The sequence below is a fragment of the Oryctolagus cuniculus genome, chromosome 2 (genome assembly GCF_964237555.1).
Source record: "Oryctolagus cuniculus chromosome 2, mOryCun1.1, whole genome shotgun sequence".
Classification (NCBI taxonomy): domain Eukaryota; kingdom Metazoa; phylum Chordata; class Mammalia; order Lagomorpha; family Leporidae; genus Oryctolagus; species Oryctolagus cuniculus.
The window spans coordinates 98,942,968-98,956,388 of record NC_091433.1 but is presented as its reverse complement, the minus strand read 5'-3'; the positions used below and the strand labels follow the sequence as shown (position 1 = coordinate 98,956,388).

The window sequence follows — 13,421 nt, the reverse complement described above, 5'->3', positions numbered from 1 at the left end:
GGAGTGTCCAGCAGTCATTAACTCACGCTTGCATCACCCAAGCACTGTCTCAAACACTCACAGGGCATGACCTGTCTTACGTATCTATGACTGCTTATCCTTCCGCTCCTTTAGGCTCCAGGCATTTGTCGAGCAGCTACTCAGGACAGGCAATTCTCTAGCCCTGGGGATCCGGAGGGGAAAAGCCAGATATAATGCCCCAACAAGGGCCGGCACCATGGCTCACTTGACTAATCCTCCACCTGCGGCACCAGCACACCGGGTTCTAGTCCTGGATGGGGCACTGGATTCTGTCCTGGTTGCTCCTCTTCCAGTCCAGCTCTCTGCTGTAGCCTGGGAGTACAGTGGAGGATGGCCCAAGTGCTTGGGCCCTGCACCCGCATGGGAGACCGGGAGGAAGCACCCAGCTCCTGGCTTCGGATCAGCGCAGCGCCAGCTGTAGCAGCCTTTAGGGGAGTGAACCAACAGAAGGAAGACCTTTCTCTCTGTCTCTCTCACTGTCTATAACTCTACCTGTCCAGTTAAAAAAAACAAACAAAAAAAAGCCCCAACAACAGAAAAGACGCCTTTTCATCAGGGATTGAACAAAATGAGTTACTCATAGGAGAATAAAACTCAAAACAATCTGATTTTTGAAAAGATGGCAGATGAGCCTTGTGGCTCAGCAGCTTAAGCCACCACTGCCTGTGGCACTGACATTCCATATGGGCGCCGGTGAATCCTGGCTGCTCCACTTCCGACCCAGCTCTCTGCTAATGTGCTTGGGAAGTGCTGGAAGATGGCCCAGTGTGGGAGACCAGGATGGAGTTCCAGGCTCCTGGCTTCGGCCTGGCCCAGCCTTGGGTGTTGCAGTCATTTGGGGACTGAACCAGAGAATGGAAAATCTCTCTCTCCCTCACTCCCTTCCTTTGTACCTCTGCCTTCAAAAGACAAAAGAACTTCTCACTTTTCCCTCTACACCCAAGAATGTCCAAATTTCCCAAAACCAACCCAGGTGACCTTTCAGTCATTTGGTTTAACCTACTTCTTAAATTTTGCATTGTGTAATGGAATAAACAGCTAGCAGCTGTTTAAATGCATTTAAAACTGGACAGACAAGAGGAAAAAATGCAACTTTTTTGAGGGATTTTCTTTTTTAAAAGATTTATTTATTTGAAAGTCAGAGTTACACAGAGAGAGGGGAGGCAGAGATGGCTGGAGCTGCACTGATCCAAAGCCAGGAGCCAGGAGCTTCCTCTGGGTCTCCCACATGGGTGAGGGGCTCAAAAACTTGGGCCATCTTCTGCTGCTTTCTCAGGCTATAGCAGAGAGCTGGATTGGAAGTGGAGCAGCCGGGACTTGAACCGGCACCCATATGGGATGCTGGCGCTTCAGGCCAGGGTGTTAATCCACTGCGCCATAGCGCCAGCACCGAGGGATTTGATTTAAAAAAAAAAAAATTCAGCTCTTCATTCATAAGTCAGAAAATCATAACCAAAAGATGTAGCTGGTCACTGAGCTTCTACAATATGCATCAAGAAAGAATTTGAGGGGTGTGCATTTGGTGCAGTGGTTAAGATACCTGCAACCTATATTAGAGTGCTTTGAGTTATAGCTACTCTGCTTCCAATCCAGTTTCCTGCTAATGTATACCCTGAAAGCAATAGACGATGGCTCAAGTACTTGGGTCCCTGCTACCCATGTGGGAGATCGGGATGGAGATTCTGGCTCCTGGCTTAGGTCAGGTCAAGCCCTGGCTTTTGTGGCATCTGGGGAGTGAACCAGCAGATGGAAGATATCTTTCTCTCTCTACCTTTCAAATAGAAATGGGAAAAAAAAATCTTAAAGAAATAGTTTGAAACTCCAGAGGCATTTTGGGAGTTTAGGGGTAGGGTGGGAAGGATTCCAAATACAACAGATAAAAATATTCTACACTAGCATAGAACTGAAGCACAGCATCAGTGTTTTAGGCGTTTACCTCCCAAAGGCCATGTCATATACATTTTGAGAGCAAATCATGGTGCTTGGATGACTTCATGAGTATCAAGATATATTCTTATGCAGTTATCTGTACAAACTACCAGATCCTTGAGCTATTACTGAAACAATTTCAAAGTTATACCAAACCACACTACTCACAGAGATCAAGTTCTCCTCCAGTTTTTTTTAACACCTAAACTAGCTTATATGCGGGCATTAGAAAATAGGCATTAAACTGACTGCATAATTTACACCTGGTAGCATGAGCACTAAGTTAAATAATCCAATTTTAAATTATAGTCAGAAGATCAGTCTCTAAGACTTATATTAAAAAGCATCCAGGCCGGCGCCATGGCTCATTGGGCCCTGCACCCACATGGGAGGCAAGGAGGAAGCACCTAGCTCCTGGCTTCGGACCGGCGCAGTGCGCCAGCCGTAGCAGCCATTTGGGGGTGAACCAATGGAAGGAAGACCTTTCTCTCTTTCTCTTTCTCACTAACTCTCTAACTCTGCCTGTCAAAAAAAAAAGTATCCAGAAATATGGGCTAACTGGGTTGACACTAAGGTATTTACTATGAAGTCAAAATCCAAATTTAACAGCTTCTAGAAGAAGACAAATTTGGAGTGATCTGGGTGAGATAAAAATACAAATTTAGCTAAAGGAAGAAAATGATTTTATAGTTTTATCTTAAGATTTACTTGATGTGTTTAGTTCAGAGCACTAGATGGAAACTGAAGAAGTTCATGAAAAATGCATGGATTTTGAACTTGTTCACATCCAAGACAAACATCTTTTAATTTCATTTTCCATGAACTTTTTGAAGTACCCTCAATTTAACCAAGCAAAATCACTTCTATCAACCTCAGCTTGTATTAAAATTCACCAGTTGTTCTCACAGTCAAAATAACTTGTTTATCAAGTTTGGGGGTTGAGATCATTCTCAGGTCACCTTTAAGCTGACCGTATGCTGGCAGTAGTGCACATTTACTATCCAGGAATTTTAGCACTGCACACACTGAAGTCCATATCTGCATTCCTACTTCCCTCTGTGATGTGCTGCATAGTTTCACACTATCCTAATCATTTTTCTATGAACTCATCAAGTTGCTTTATCCAAAATGCCACAGTGTCAAGGGAAATTCTACTCAATAGCTTTTTTCTTCCCTGTCACCTAATCATGTCCTTTAGCTAAACAGAATTTTCTCTCTTGACCTTATTAGGTTTGTCAGATGAAAACAACTTTTAACTTCACAGAAATAGAATAGTTTTAATATCAATTCCTTCATTAGATCCTGACTTTTGGGTTACAGACTTTGAAGGTTTTATACATACATACTTATAAATATATATATATATGAAGTCTTTATACATTCTGATTTCCTCTGCTTAATTGCCAAGCAATGCTTTAGACTGTCATTAAGAAACAGTAGGCTAAATCTAAGACTTCTCACAACCAGTTTTTTTCTTTCCTTCAGCTTAAAATTAAACATTCCTGCTACCTAATTTTTTCTTCTTAAAGAATGGGAACTGAGTCCTGGTGTTAGAGTAAAAGAGAAGTTTTAAAAATAAAGATAGAGGCTGGTCTTGTATTACAGTGTGTAAAGCCTACGCCTGCAATGCAAGCATCCCATATGGGTGCTGGTTCATGTCCTGACTGTCCACTTCTGATCCAGCTCCCTGCTAACGGTCTGAGGAAAGCAGGGGCAGATGGCCCAAGTGCTTGGACCCCTGCCACCCACTTGGGAGACCCAGATGAAGCTCCTGCTCCTGGCTTCAGTTTGGCCCAGCCCTGGCCATTGCAGCTATCTGGGGAGTGAAACAGTGGACGGATGGTCTCTTTCTCTCTTGTGCAAGCTCTCTCTCTCTTTCTCTCTCTCTCTCTCTCTCTCTCTCTCTCTCTCTCTCTCTCGTGGGTGTGTGTGTGTTAACTCATAGTTTCAAGTAAATAAATCTTACAAAAATAAAGATATAAAAAGTATTGAAACTTTTCATTGGTTCTGATGATAATGGAAGAATTTTATTATCAAGGAGAACTTAAAATAGCCTTAGTAATAAGAGAAATTATGTTGACAGCTTTAGAAAAGGGATAACAGTTCACATGGCTAGTAAAACAAAATTTGTACTCTGGAAAGCCTTTAAGACTAACTTGGATTCCTGTAGCTCCATTCATACCAAAGTGACTTCAGAATATATTGAAAAATGAAGAGATTAGTGATGGGGGTTCCCAAGTGAATTCACTGGGCTCAGCTTACCTTCACTGTGCTGTGATGTATCGACTAAGTTCTCTCATTCCTACTATTTTCATTTCTCAAAGTCTTGTGCTGATTATAGTGTTGAGAATATCCTTAGTACTTAATAAGGTTGACCTATAGTCATATTCATTTATGATTATATTTTGAAGACAGAAATCTTAACCTATAATATCTACTATCTTTCCACTGAGATTTTTAACTTTTCTTGGCAATCCACAGTAGTCTAAATGGTGGTTTTGAGATAGGTAATGAGTTTTTCAACGAAAATATTCTTTGGAATATTTTACCTTTCTTAGAAGGCATAGCACTCCATATTACCCAAAAACACTAGGCCCATTGGCCAAATGAATGGAAGACAAAGAACTAGACTTGAAAATAAGCAGATTAATCAGAAAATAGTATTAAATGGAACTGGCAACAGTTCTGGCTTAGAAAAACTTGGATTCATATGGCATATTATTTCCAACTAGCTATAAATTCAGTGATGTGCTGCATTTGAAATGAAAGCTTTCCTCTAAAAGTCTATGAAACAGGTTCCAAATGCACAATATGTGTGCCATAAGAGGTCAGACTTACTATATAACATACTTTAAAAATAATAACCAGACTTTGTTTTAGACTTGGATTTCTCCCCTAAAAAATCTTACATAGGAGAGACATTCTACACATTTCACAGAGCCAAAGAGCTGAGGTTGGCAGAAACAGAGGCTGTGAGGGGGACACCAAATCCAGTATCACTGCTGCTGTGACACATTCTGCAGGAAACCCTTACTACTCCTTGGGTTATGGAGGAGTCTACGCCACAGAAGAGCAGGGTGGGGTGGGGGTCTTAGTAACGTTCTCTCCTTCTATTTCAAAACTAAAGTAGCCAGAGGAAGTGTGTCCTGGCACAAGAAAGCACCTCACCTAACGACTGAGCTCAAAAGAAAACAATCTCAATCAACCACTATCACTGAACTTGCTGACATCTCACTAAGAGTGTATAGAACAGGGGCTATTTCTGTAGATGCAACCAGACAGCAAAGTGTTTCAATGTACTTTGGTATAATTGGTTTAAGGAAGACTAAGAGCTATATCTAAATCACAATACAGCCATCCTCAGGCCTTTCCCAGGCTCACCTCCCAGAATCCCCAGCTCTTCCAGCCTCCCCTATTTTTATGTTCCATCCAAACTTAAACATCTTTCTGCTTCTATAGACTTCCATGCTTTCCCTCTGACCTCCCAGCTCTTATACAGACTGTTTGTCTGTAACACTCTTCACTCCTGTGTACCAGGATATTTCCTTGTTTTTCAGGCCTCACATTAAAGGTCACTTTCCCCAGGAAGCCTTCCAAGGTCCTTCACACTAGCTTAGGTAACAGTGGGACTGGGGACAGTGAACACTACCTTTCTTCCCCAGCAAGTCTGGAATTAACTGAGAGCTAAGCTAAGGAACCATGCAAATGTGAATCAAATCCATTCCTTTTTACTCATGGCAAACACAGCTCCCTTCTGCAGAGAAGGGGGCCTATGGGGATTTCCCTGCTGAATGAGACACTTGGAGTCACAGGGGCAGGGGACAACTACAGAACCCCCCCCCCCACACACACTCCTCCTCCCCCGCCACGGGACTCATTCCTGTGAAATGTGCAGCACCGAGGGTCACAGCATGTGTTTTCTGAAACCAGGCTGAGCAGTAGAGAAGCAGGTAAAAGGACTGTGCTCCATTCCAAAGACGAGCAATGTCATTCCAGTGAAGTTCCCGTCTCATTAAAAAAAAAAAAAAAAAAAAAAAAAAAGGACAGGGGAGGGGCATGGGGGTACCAAGGTTCTCCAACAAAATGTCCTGCTTGGGCAGCCTCCCCCTCACAACACTGCATGTTCACTGCCATTTGGTCGGATTGCACATTTAGCTTCTGTTTTCCTGCTGATCTTCACCTCCACACATGATTAAAACCGTCTTGTGCTCATCAACTACCTCAGGATCTGGCATAGCTGTGGCATAGCCGGTAAAGCCACCAGCTACAGTGCCGGCATCCCATTTGGGCACCAGTTCAAGTTCCGGCTGCTCCACTTCCCATCCAGCTCTCTGCTATGGCCTGGGAGAGCAGTGGAAGATGGCCCAAGTCCTTGGGCCCCTGCACCCGCGTGGGAAACCCAGAAGATGCTCCTGGCTCCTGGCTTCGGATTGGTGTTGCTCTGGCTGTTGCAGCCATCTGGGGAGTGAACCAGCGGATGGAAGACCTCTCTTTCTCTCAGCCTCTCTGTAACTCTGTCTTTCAAATAAATAAATAAATATTAAAAAGGTGGGGGGGGGGAATCTGGCAAGAAAGGCACTTAATACAGTCACCTCAAAATAATCCATCAGTCAATTAATGGCACATTCTTCCGTCTATCCCAAAGGAAGTCTTTTATTGCTAATATCCACGTGCAGATATTTACTTGGACAAGGACAACCTATAGAGTTGTCATGCCTAAGATTCTTCAAATATGTTGGTTGGGATAATCCAAAGAAACTTAAAGAGCCTGGAGGAAAATAATACAGCTGAATTTAATTGTGAGGGACCCATACTCAGTCTCTGACTGGTTACTGCTTTATTTATTCTGAGACAGAGGACAAAGAGGAAGAAACAGAGGGGAGGAGAAGGGAGCAGAGGGGTTGGAGTGGAAGAAGATCACAGGAAAAAAAGTCATGTTCAAAATGCATACAACACATGGTTAGCAGAGATTAAAGAGAAACTCAGTGTTTTGCCATATCCCAATTAATCTAAAGATTGCTGGCGGGGAGATTTTATTTCTATTTGACAACACACAAGAAATAATTCCCAATTTATATGTTCTCAGTTCTTTAAGGAGCTATAGAACAGCCTTTAAAGCAGACGGTTAATCCACTGGGAGGGAGTGAATAAGAACAAGTGTTGGCAAAGTTGTGGAGAGAAACTAGAGCCCTCCAGCACTGTTGGTGGGAGTGTAAAACATTACAGCCACTCTGGGAGCAGTCTGACAGTTCCTCAAAAGTTAACCCAACAACTTCAACATTAGGTATACACCCGCAAGAATGGAGAACATATTTCTATGTAACAACTTGCAGATGGGTGAACAGCAGCACGGTTCATAACAGCTCCAAACTAGAGACAACCCAAATGCCTACCAATGATAAATGGTGAACAGAATGCAGCATATTTACACACAACAGAATTTGTAGTTCATTTTGTGCTTATGCAGCAAAAAGAAGTGAAGTGATATGTAACACAGTGGGTGAACCCTGAAACCCTGATGTGAAGTGAAAGAAGCTAGTCACAATGGACCATATTCTGTATGATTTCCTGGGTACGAGTGTCCAGAGTTGGCAAATTCTCAGACAGAAAGCAAATTAGTACTAGCTGTGGGTCCTGGGATGAATGGAGAGTAATGGTTAGTGGGCATGGGGGTTCTTTTTTAGGGCAACACAAGTGTTCTAAAACTGACTTTGGTGATGGTTGCACCATTCCATGAATACTTAAAGCCACTGAATTACATACTTTAAATAGGTAAATTATGTGGTACATGAATTATGTCTCAATAAGTCTCCTGTTCAAAAAAAAGTACAGGCAGGCTATGGGACTGGCACCTCCCGAGTCCACCACGTCCTGAGTTTGGCATGGCTCTGGCTCTGCCACCTCTGGCAGGGCCTGCTACAGAACAAGGCACACCTCACTGGCCACCGCCTTTGAGGATCCACGTGACTGACCTCCTACCCTGGCTTGCTTAATTTATGAGACAATAAGGTTGCCGTGAGCAGTTACGAAAGAAACCCAGTAGTATCACTTAAAAAAAAAAAAAAAAGCCAAATGAGTGACTTATTGGACAAGGCAAAGGAAATGAACCACTGGCTCTAAAGGAAAAAAGGCCCCAACTTGGGGTCCACACTGCCTCGTCCACAGCAGGCATATTAGCTTTCACGAAAAGGAAAAACCTGGGATCTTCGTTCAGGGCGGCACACCCAAAAATATCCAAATGGTCTCCCCCACCTCTTGCTGCACTGGGACTAGGCGCCAGCCTTTCAAAGGAAGTTGTGTTCTTCAACCACCACGAGAGCCCCATCCGGCACATGGGATGACGCGCACTCCACACACAGGCAAACAAGCTCCAGCTCAGAGAACTCACCCAAAGGAAGTTTCCCCAGACGGCCAGCAGGAGCCCATCCTGCTGCAACGCGAGGGCTTCTCCAACCGCTCCGGGGAATCCGGAGCGGAGGCTGCCCACGGCTTGGAGCCCCACTCTTGCCCCACCCAGGCCATCCCTGGCAGATGGATGGATTTGTGGTCTAAGTCCATGAATCCAGGAGTAGACAAAAATCCACTGTCACTCACCAGGGCAGATATAAGCCTCAAGATAATTTGTTTTCCAATGGTTTTGGCTTAAAGTTCTGGTTTGGCACTGGCTTTTTAACAACTAACAGCTGTAGGCAATTTTCACACAGAATAGAGACATCAATATTGATAATATGAATGTACTGTACATTTCTCTGTTTTAAAACACCTAGAAGATAGGGCTTTGGATGCTTTTACCATAAAGAAATGTTAAGTGTTTTGAAAGGATAAATATATTTACCCCGATTTAAAAAAAAAAACAAACTTTCTCAATTTAAAAGGCAGAGAGTGGAATTTTCTCTTATGAGTGCAGATCAACGAACTGCCTTCAAGATGTCCATGGAACTGCCACCACAGGTCTCGTGAGGGCTGGCAGACAGAAGGTGATGCGAAGGCCGTGGATGCTCCAGGGACCTGGTTCTGCCACTGGCTCTGCCACCACCAAAGTCTTCAGCTATCAGCAACACCATCTCCTTACGTGGACTTTCAGTTTCAAAATGAAGCCCATAAATGCATCATTATTGCCATTCTTGACAGCCATCAGGGTAGATGAGTCACTGCCCCTCCCTGAGAGCAGACTGTGTGTCCTCCACCCACCCCAATGACCTCAGGTTTGGCTATGTGACTTGTGGTGCCCGTCCCTAGAGAAGGATGGCACCGCCTCGCCCTGTGAACTCCATGTGATGGGCACTGTCAGTGAAACACGGACACTGTGGCACGTGTTACTTACAAGCATACGCCTAGAGGCTGCTCATGGGTCACTATGTCTGTCCCTCCTCTTCCATCAGGCCTGAGTCTTAGCAGAAGGGGAACAGAATCATAGCTGACCCACAGTAGACAGGCAGCACTTGCAAGTGATCAGCCTCTGCTGCGAAGCCACTGAGGGTTTTGTATCATTAACACAAACTAGCTCAAGATGGAGACAGCCCTCAACACTAGTCCCCCACCTCCCTCTCACCTCCCACTGCTGCTGACAGCTCCTGTCACCCAGGAAGCCTTCCCTGACCGCCTTCTCATCACCTTGCCACACCTCTGTGGAGGTGTTCTGTGCTTGTTTCTTTGGTGGCATTATCCCTTCTTCATTATTAAACCCCTTCTGCTACTAAACTGTCAGGTCCTTGGGGCAGTTTCTGTCTTTCTATTTCCAACCTGCTCGTTAACACCTAGAACTGAGTTCTGCACACAACAGAGATGGGAGAGAGAAGAGATTCCTTAAACACTAAAACATTCAACATCAACAAGTATAACGTAATGCCAGGAATCATCTCTTCTTTCTCCCAACCAAGTCTGCTGGGAACGAGGCTCGTTACTCCACCCAGGGACCAGAGCCCAAGTCTGAGCTTCACGGACTGGCCCGTGGTCTTGCCCTTCCGTTTCATTCCGATCTGTAAGAGCTGCAGTGACATGGTTAGTTAGGATACTATCCATGAAGGGCAGTGGCACGGCCAACATTACTTGGACAGAAGAGACACGAAAGAATAATAGCATTCTCTAGTAACTGTGGGGCAACAGACATGGTCTGATTAGAACTCCATTACAAAACGCCAGTGGTGATTAAGTGAGGACACAGAACTCACAGATTATTTACTGAGTAACTTTAAGGACCAGGCATTGGGCCACTCCCAGTGTGAACTATTCTTAGTAAAACACATCAAGGAGCCATTGGGTTTTTTCTCCATTTTCAAAAAAAACAGGCTCAGAAATATAATACGATCTTTTTTCCTTATGCAGACAAAGCCAGAGCACTACTCTGAACCGGGATCTTCCTAATATCTGTGCCAGTGTCTTTCAAACCACACCAGAACTGCCTGTGACATGTGTAGTGTAAACAAACCCTGCTCTGGAGGTGCCTGAGAAAGTGAATTGAAGAGTGCACTTCTCTCTCCTGCTGGATGGGTCCTACACTAGATGTGCCAGCTCATTTGAGGACAGTGAATTCTAAACTGATAGTATCTTTAAACAGTTTCCCATGTCCCAATCCTATCATTAGGCTAAATAATGATTACTGTACTTAAGTAATAATTTCCTTCACCAAAGGATAAAAGACAGGAGGGAAGTATGACTAATTTTTAAAAACAGATATTAATACTACACCTCAGAAACTGTCAGTAGGTGAGCCCTGGGGAATCCCAGAGGTATGAAGCAGGTGAAGGAAGTTATGTATACATATTAGTATGAGAGTTCTTCAAAAGCTTTGTGGAAAATGGAATTAAAAGGCAAGTTTCCTTTGGTGTGAAAAACTTTTGAAATCCACACATACGCAGAGTCTTCAAAAAGAGCAAGGAGAGGTAGGCATTTGGCCTAGAGGTTAGACACTACTTGGATGCCTGTACCCCATATCAGAGTTGATGGCTCAGGTTAACTGGGTTGCTGCCACACTGTGGGAGAACCAGATTGCTTTCCCACTGTTGAACTGGCCAGCCTCGGCTGTTACAGGCATTTGAGGAATGAAGAAGAGGATGGCAGACATGTCTGTTTCTCTTTCTTTTCCTTTCAAACAAATCAAACTAGATAATTTTCTTTAATGTCATGGAAAAAATATATTATAAGGATTTCAAACTTGTTCACACAAAATAAATTGATCTTTAAAATTATTTGTTAAACTTGAGAGGCAGGTGCGAGGTGAAGAGTAGACAAAGAAGTTCCCATCTGCCAGCCCACTCCCCAAATGCCTGCAGGGGCTGGGACTGACGTGCCAGCCAAGTCAGGACTTGGGAAATCAATCAAAGGTCCCCCATGTGGGTGGCAGGGACCCAAATCTTTTTTTTTTTTTTTTTTTTTTTTTTTTGACAGGCAGAGTGGACAGTGAGAGAGAGAGAGAGAAAGGTCTTCCTTGGTTCACCCTCCAATGGCCGCCACTGCCAGCGCACTGCGGCTGGCGCACCGTGCTGATCCAAAGCCAGGAGCCAGGTGCTTCTTCTGGTCTCCCATGGGGTGCAGGGCCCAAGCACCTGGGCCATCCTCCACTGCACTCCTGGGCCACAGCAGAGAGCTGGCCTGGAAGAGGGGCAACCGGGACAGAATCCGGCGCCCCGACCGGGACTAGAACCCGGTGTGCCAGCGCCGCAGGCGGAGGATTAGCCTATTGAGCCATGGCGCTGGCCAAGGGACACAGTTCTTAAGCCATCTCTGATGCCCCCTAGGATCAACATTAGGAGGAAGATGGAGTCAGGAGCCAGAGTTAGGTACTGCCAGATATTTACCAACCGGAAGGTCTAAATCCCCATTCCCACTTCAGGCACCAGCGAAGCACTACAGATGTAACACCAGCACCCTCTTCTCTCTTCTTATCCACAGAGGTCAGGGCTGACAGTGAGGGTGCAGACAGAAAGGGGGGTGGAGCTATTTCCCTGAAAAAAGGGAAGTCCACGGCAAACCAAACATACCCAACTGCGTCATCTCCCCTCCCCCCTCTCGGGGTCCTACCACCAGTGCCAGCACGACGTCCGAGACTCACCACAAGTTCACTGAACATGACGTCCAGCTCCTCCACAGGGGGCATCGGCAGCGCTGGCTCCATGGTCTGAAGCGCAAAGTTGCTATCGTTTCGCAGCCGGTAAGTGATTTCTGGGTGGTCATTATTCCGGAAACAGCAGAAGATGAACGAAATCCCCCGACCACCTCTCTTCCTTGGGGCCATGGCTGAATTCTCTTCTACTGCTTGACGAGACTAAATGCTGTGGAAAGAGGACATGATATGGTAAGAGTTTCAAAAATGGATCAGAGCAATTAGAGAAAAGCCCCCAGGCTGGTGGCATTGTGTGTACCCCACACAACACAAAGAGGACAGCCCTAAGGGGGCGTGGTGTGCAGATGGGCAGAGAGCACCATCCTTCTATTCACTCGTCAGGTGTTCCTTAGGAATAATTCCCGAGCTAACCCAGCCACTCCGGCACATGCTCTAATCACACTGAGCTGCCAGCCAGTCTTTGTACGCGACATTCCCTTTCCTGCCGACCTATTTTGTCATTACTCTCCCCACAACATGACCTTCTTTTTCTAACCCCTAGGCAATCTCCTATTATCCTTTAAAATTTGATTCTAATTTCCCCTTCTTTATAAACCTTCCCTAAATGGAATTAATAACACTGTGTATGTGCGTAGGCGCGTACATTCACTGCAGCCCTGTCACAGCCTGCGTTCTCCGTGAGCATGTCTGTCACATCTCGAGTGGGGGATGGGTTGTGCACCGAGGACCCTGTGGCCCTGGCACCCTGCACAGCGCCAAGATGAGGAGGCTCATGGTAAATGTTTCTCATGGTGAATAAACAAAGCTCACAACAAAGCAGAGGGACTGAACATAACTTTGAAGGGTCAAATATTTTCAAACGATGAAGTGAGTTCATCAATAAGGAAATGGTTAAACCGACTGTAGTGCACTGACACAATAGAATATTATTTATGCCCTCACTGAAAAGAACATGGCACCTACGTATGTTGATACAGGAAAATGTTCAAGATGCCATATGACATATATTGAAGGGCATTTTAAAAAGCTCATGGAAGGGGCCGGTGCTGTGGTGCAGCGGGTTAACCTGCCGTCTGCAATGCCAGCATTTCATTTGGGCAACAGTTCGAATCCTGGATGGCTCCCCTTTTGGTCCAGCTCTCTGCTAATGTTCCTAGGAAGGCAGTGGAAGATGACCCGAGTTTTTGGGCCCCTGCACCTATGTTGGAGACTCAGAAGAAGCTCTGGGCTTCAGCCTGGCCCAGCCCCAGCCGTTATGGCCATCTGGGGGAGGGAACCAGTAGATGCAAGTTCTCTCTAACTCTTTCAAATAAATGAATACACAAATCTTTAAAAGTTCATGGAAAACTAGATTAAAAGACAAGTTTATTTGATGCAAATTTTTAAGTCCATGTGTGGCTTTTACATA

General features: G+C 45.0%; 1 protein-coding gene across 8 annotated transcripts in view; it reads right to left on the bottom strand.

Annotated features, from left to right (window-relative positions):
• The window catches only part of DAAM1 (dishevelled associated activator of morphogenesis 1), a 191,083-nt gene that overhangs the window by 96,711 nt on the left and 80,951 nt on the right, over positions 1-13,421 (bottom strand). For all 8 annotated transcript variants that reach the window (XM_002709767.5, XM_008252840.4, XM_051834423.2 and 5 more), the window contains one exon: positions 12,002-12,221. In XM_002709767.5, the coding sequence (XP_002709813.1) occupies positions 12,002-12,184 (183 nt within the window). In that variant the 5' untranslated portion in view covers positions 12,185-12,221. The remainder of the gene's footprint in view (positions 1-12,001; positions 12,222-13,421) is intronic.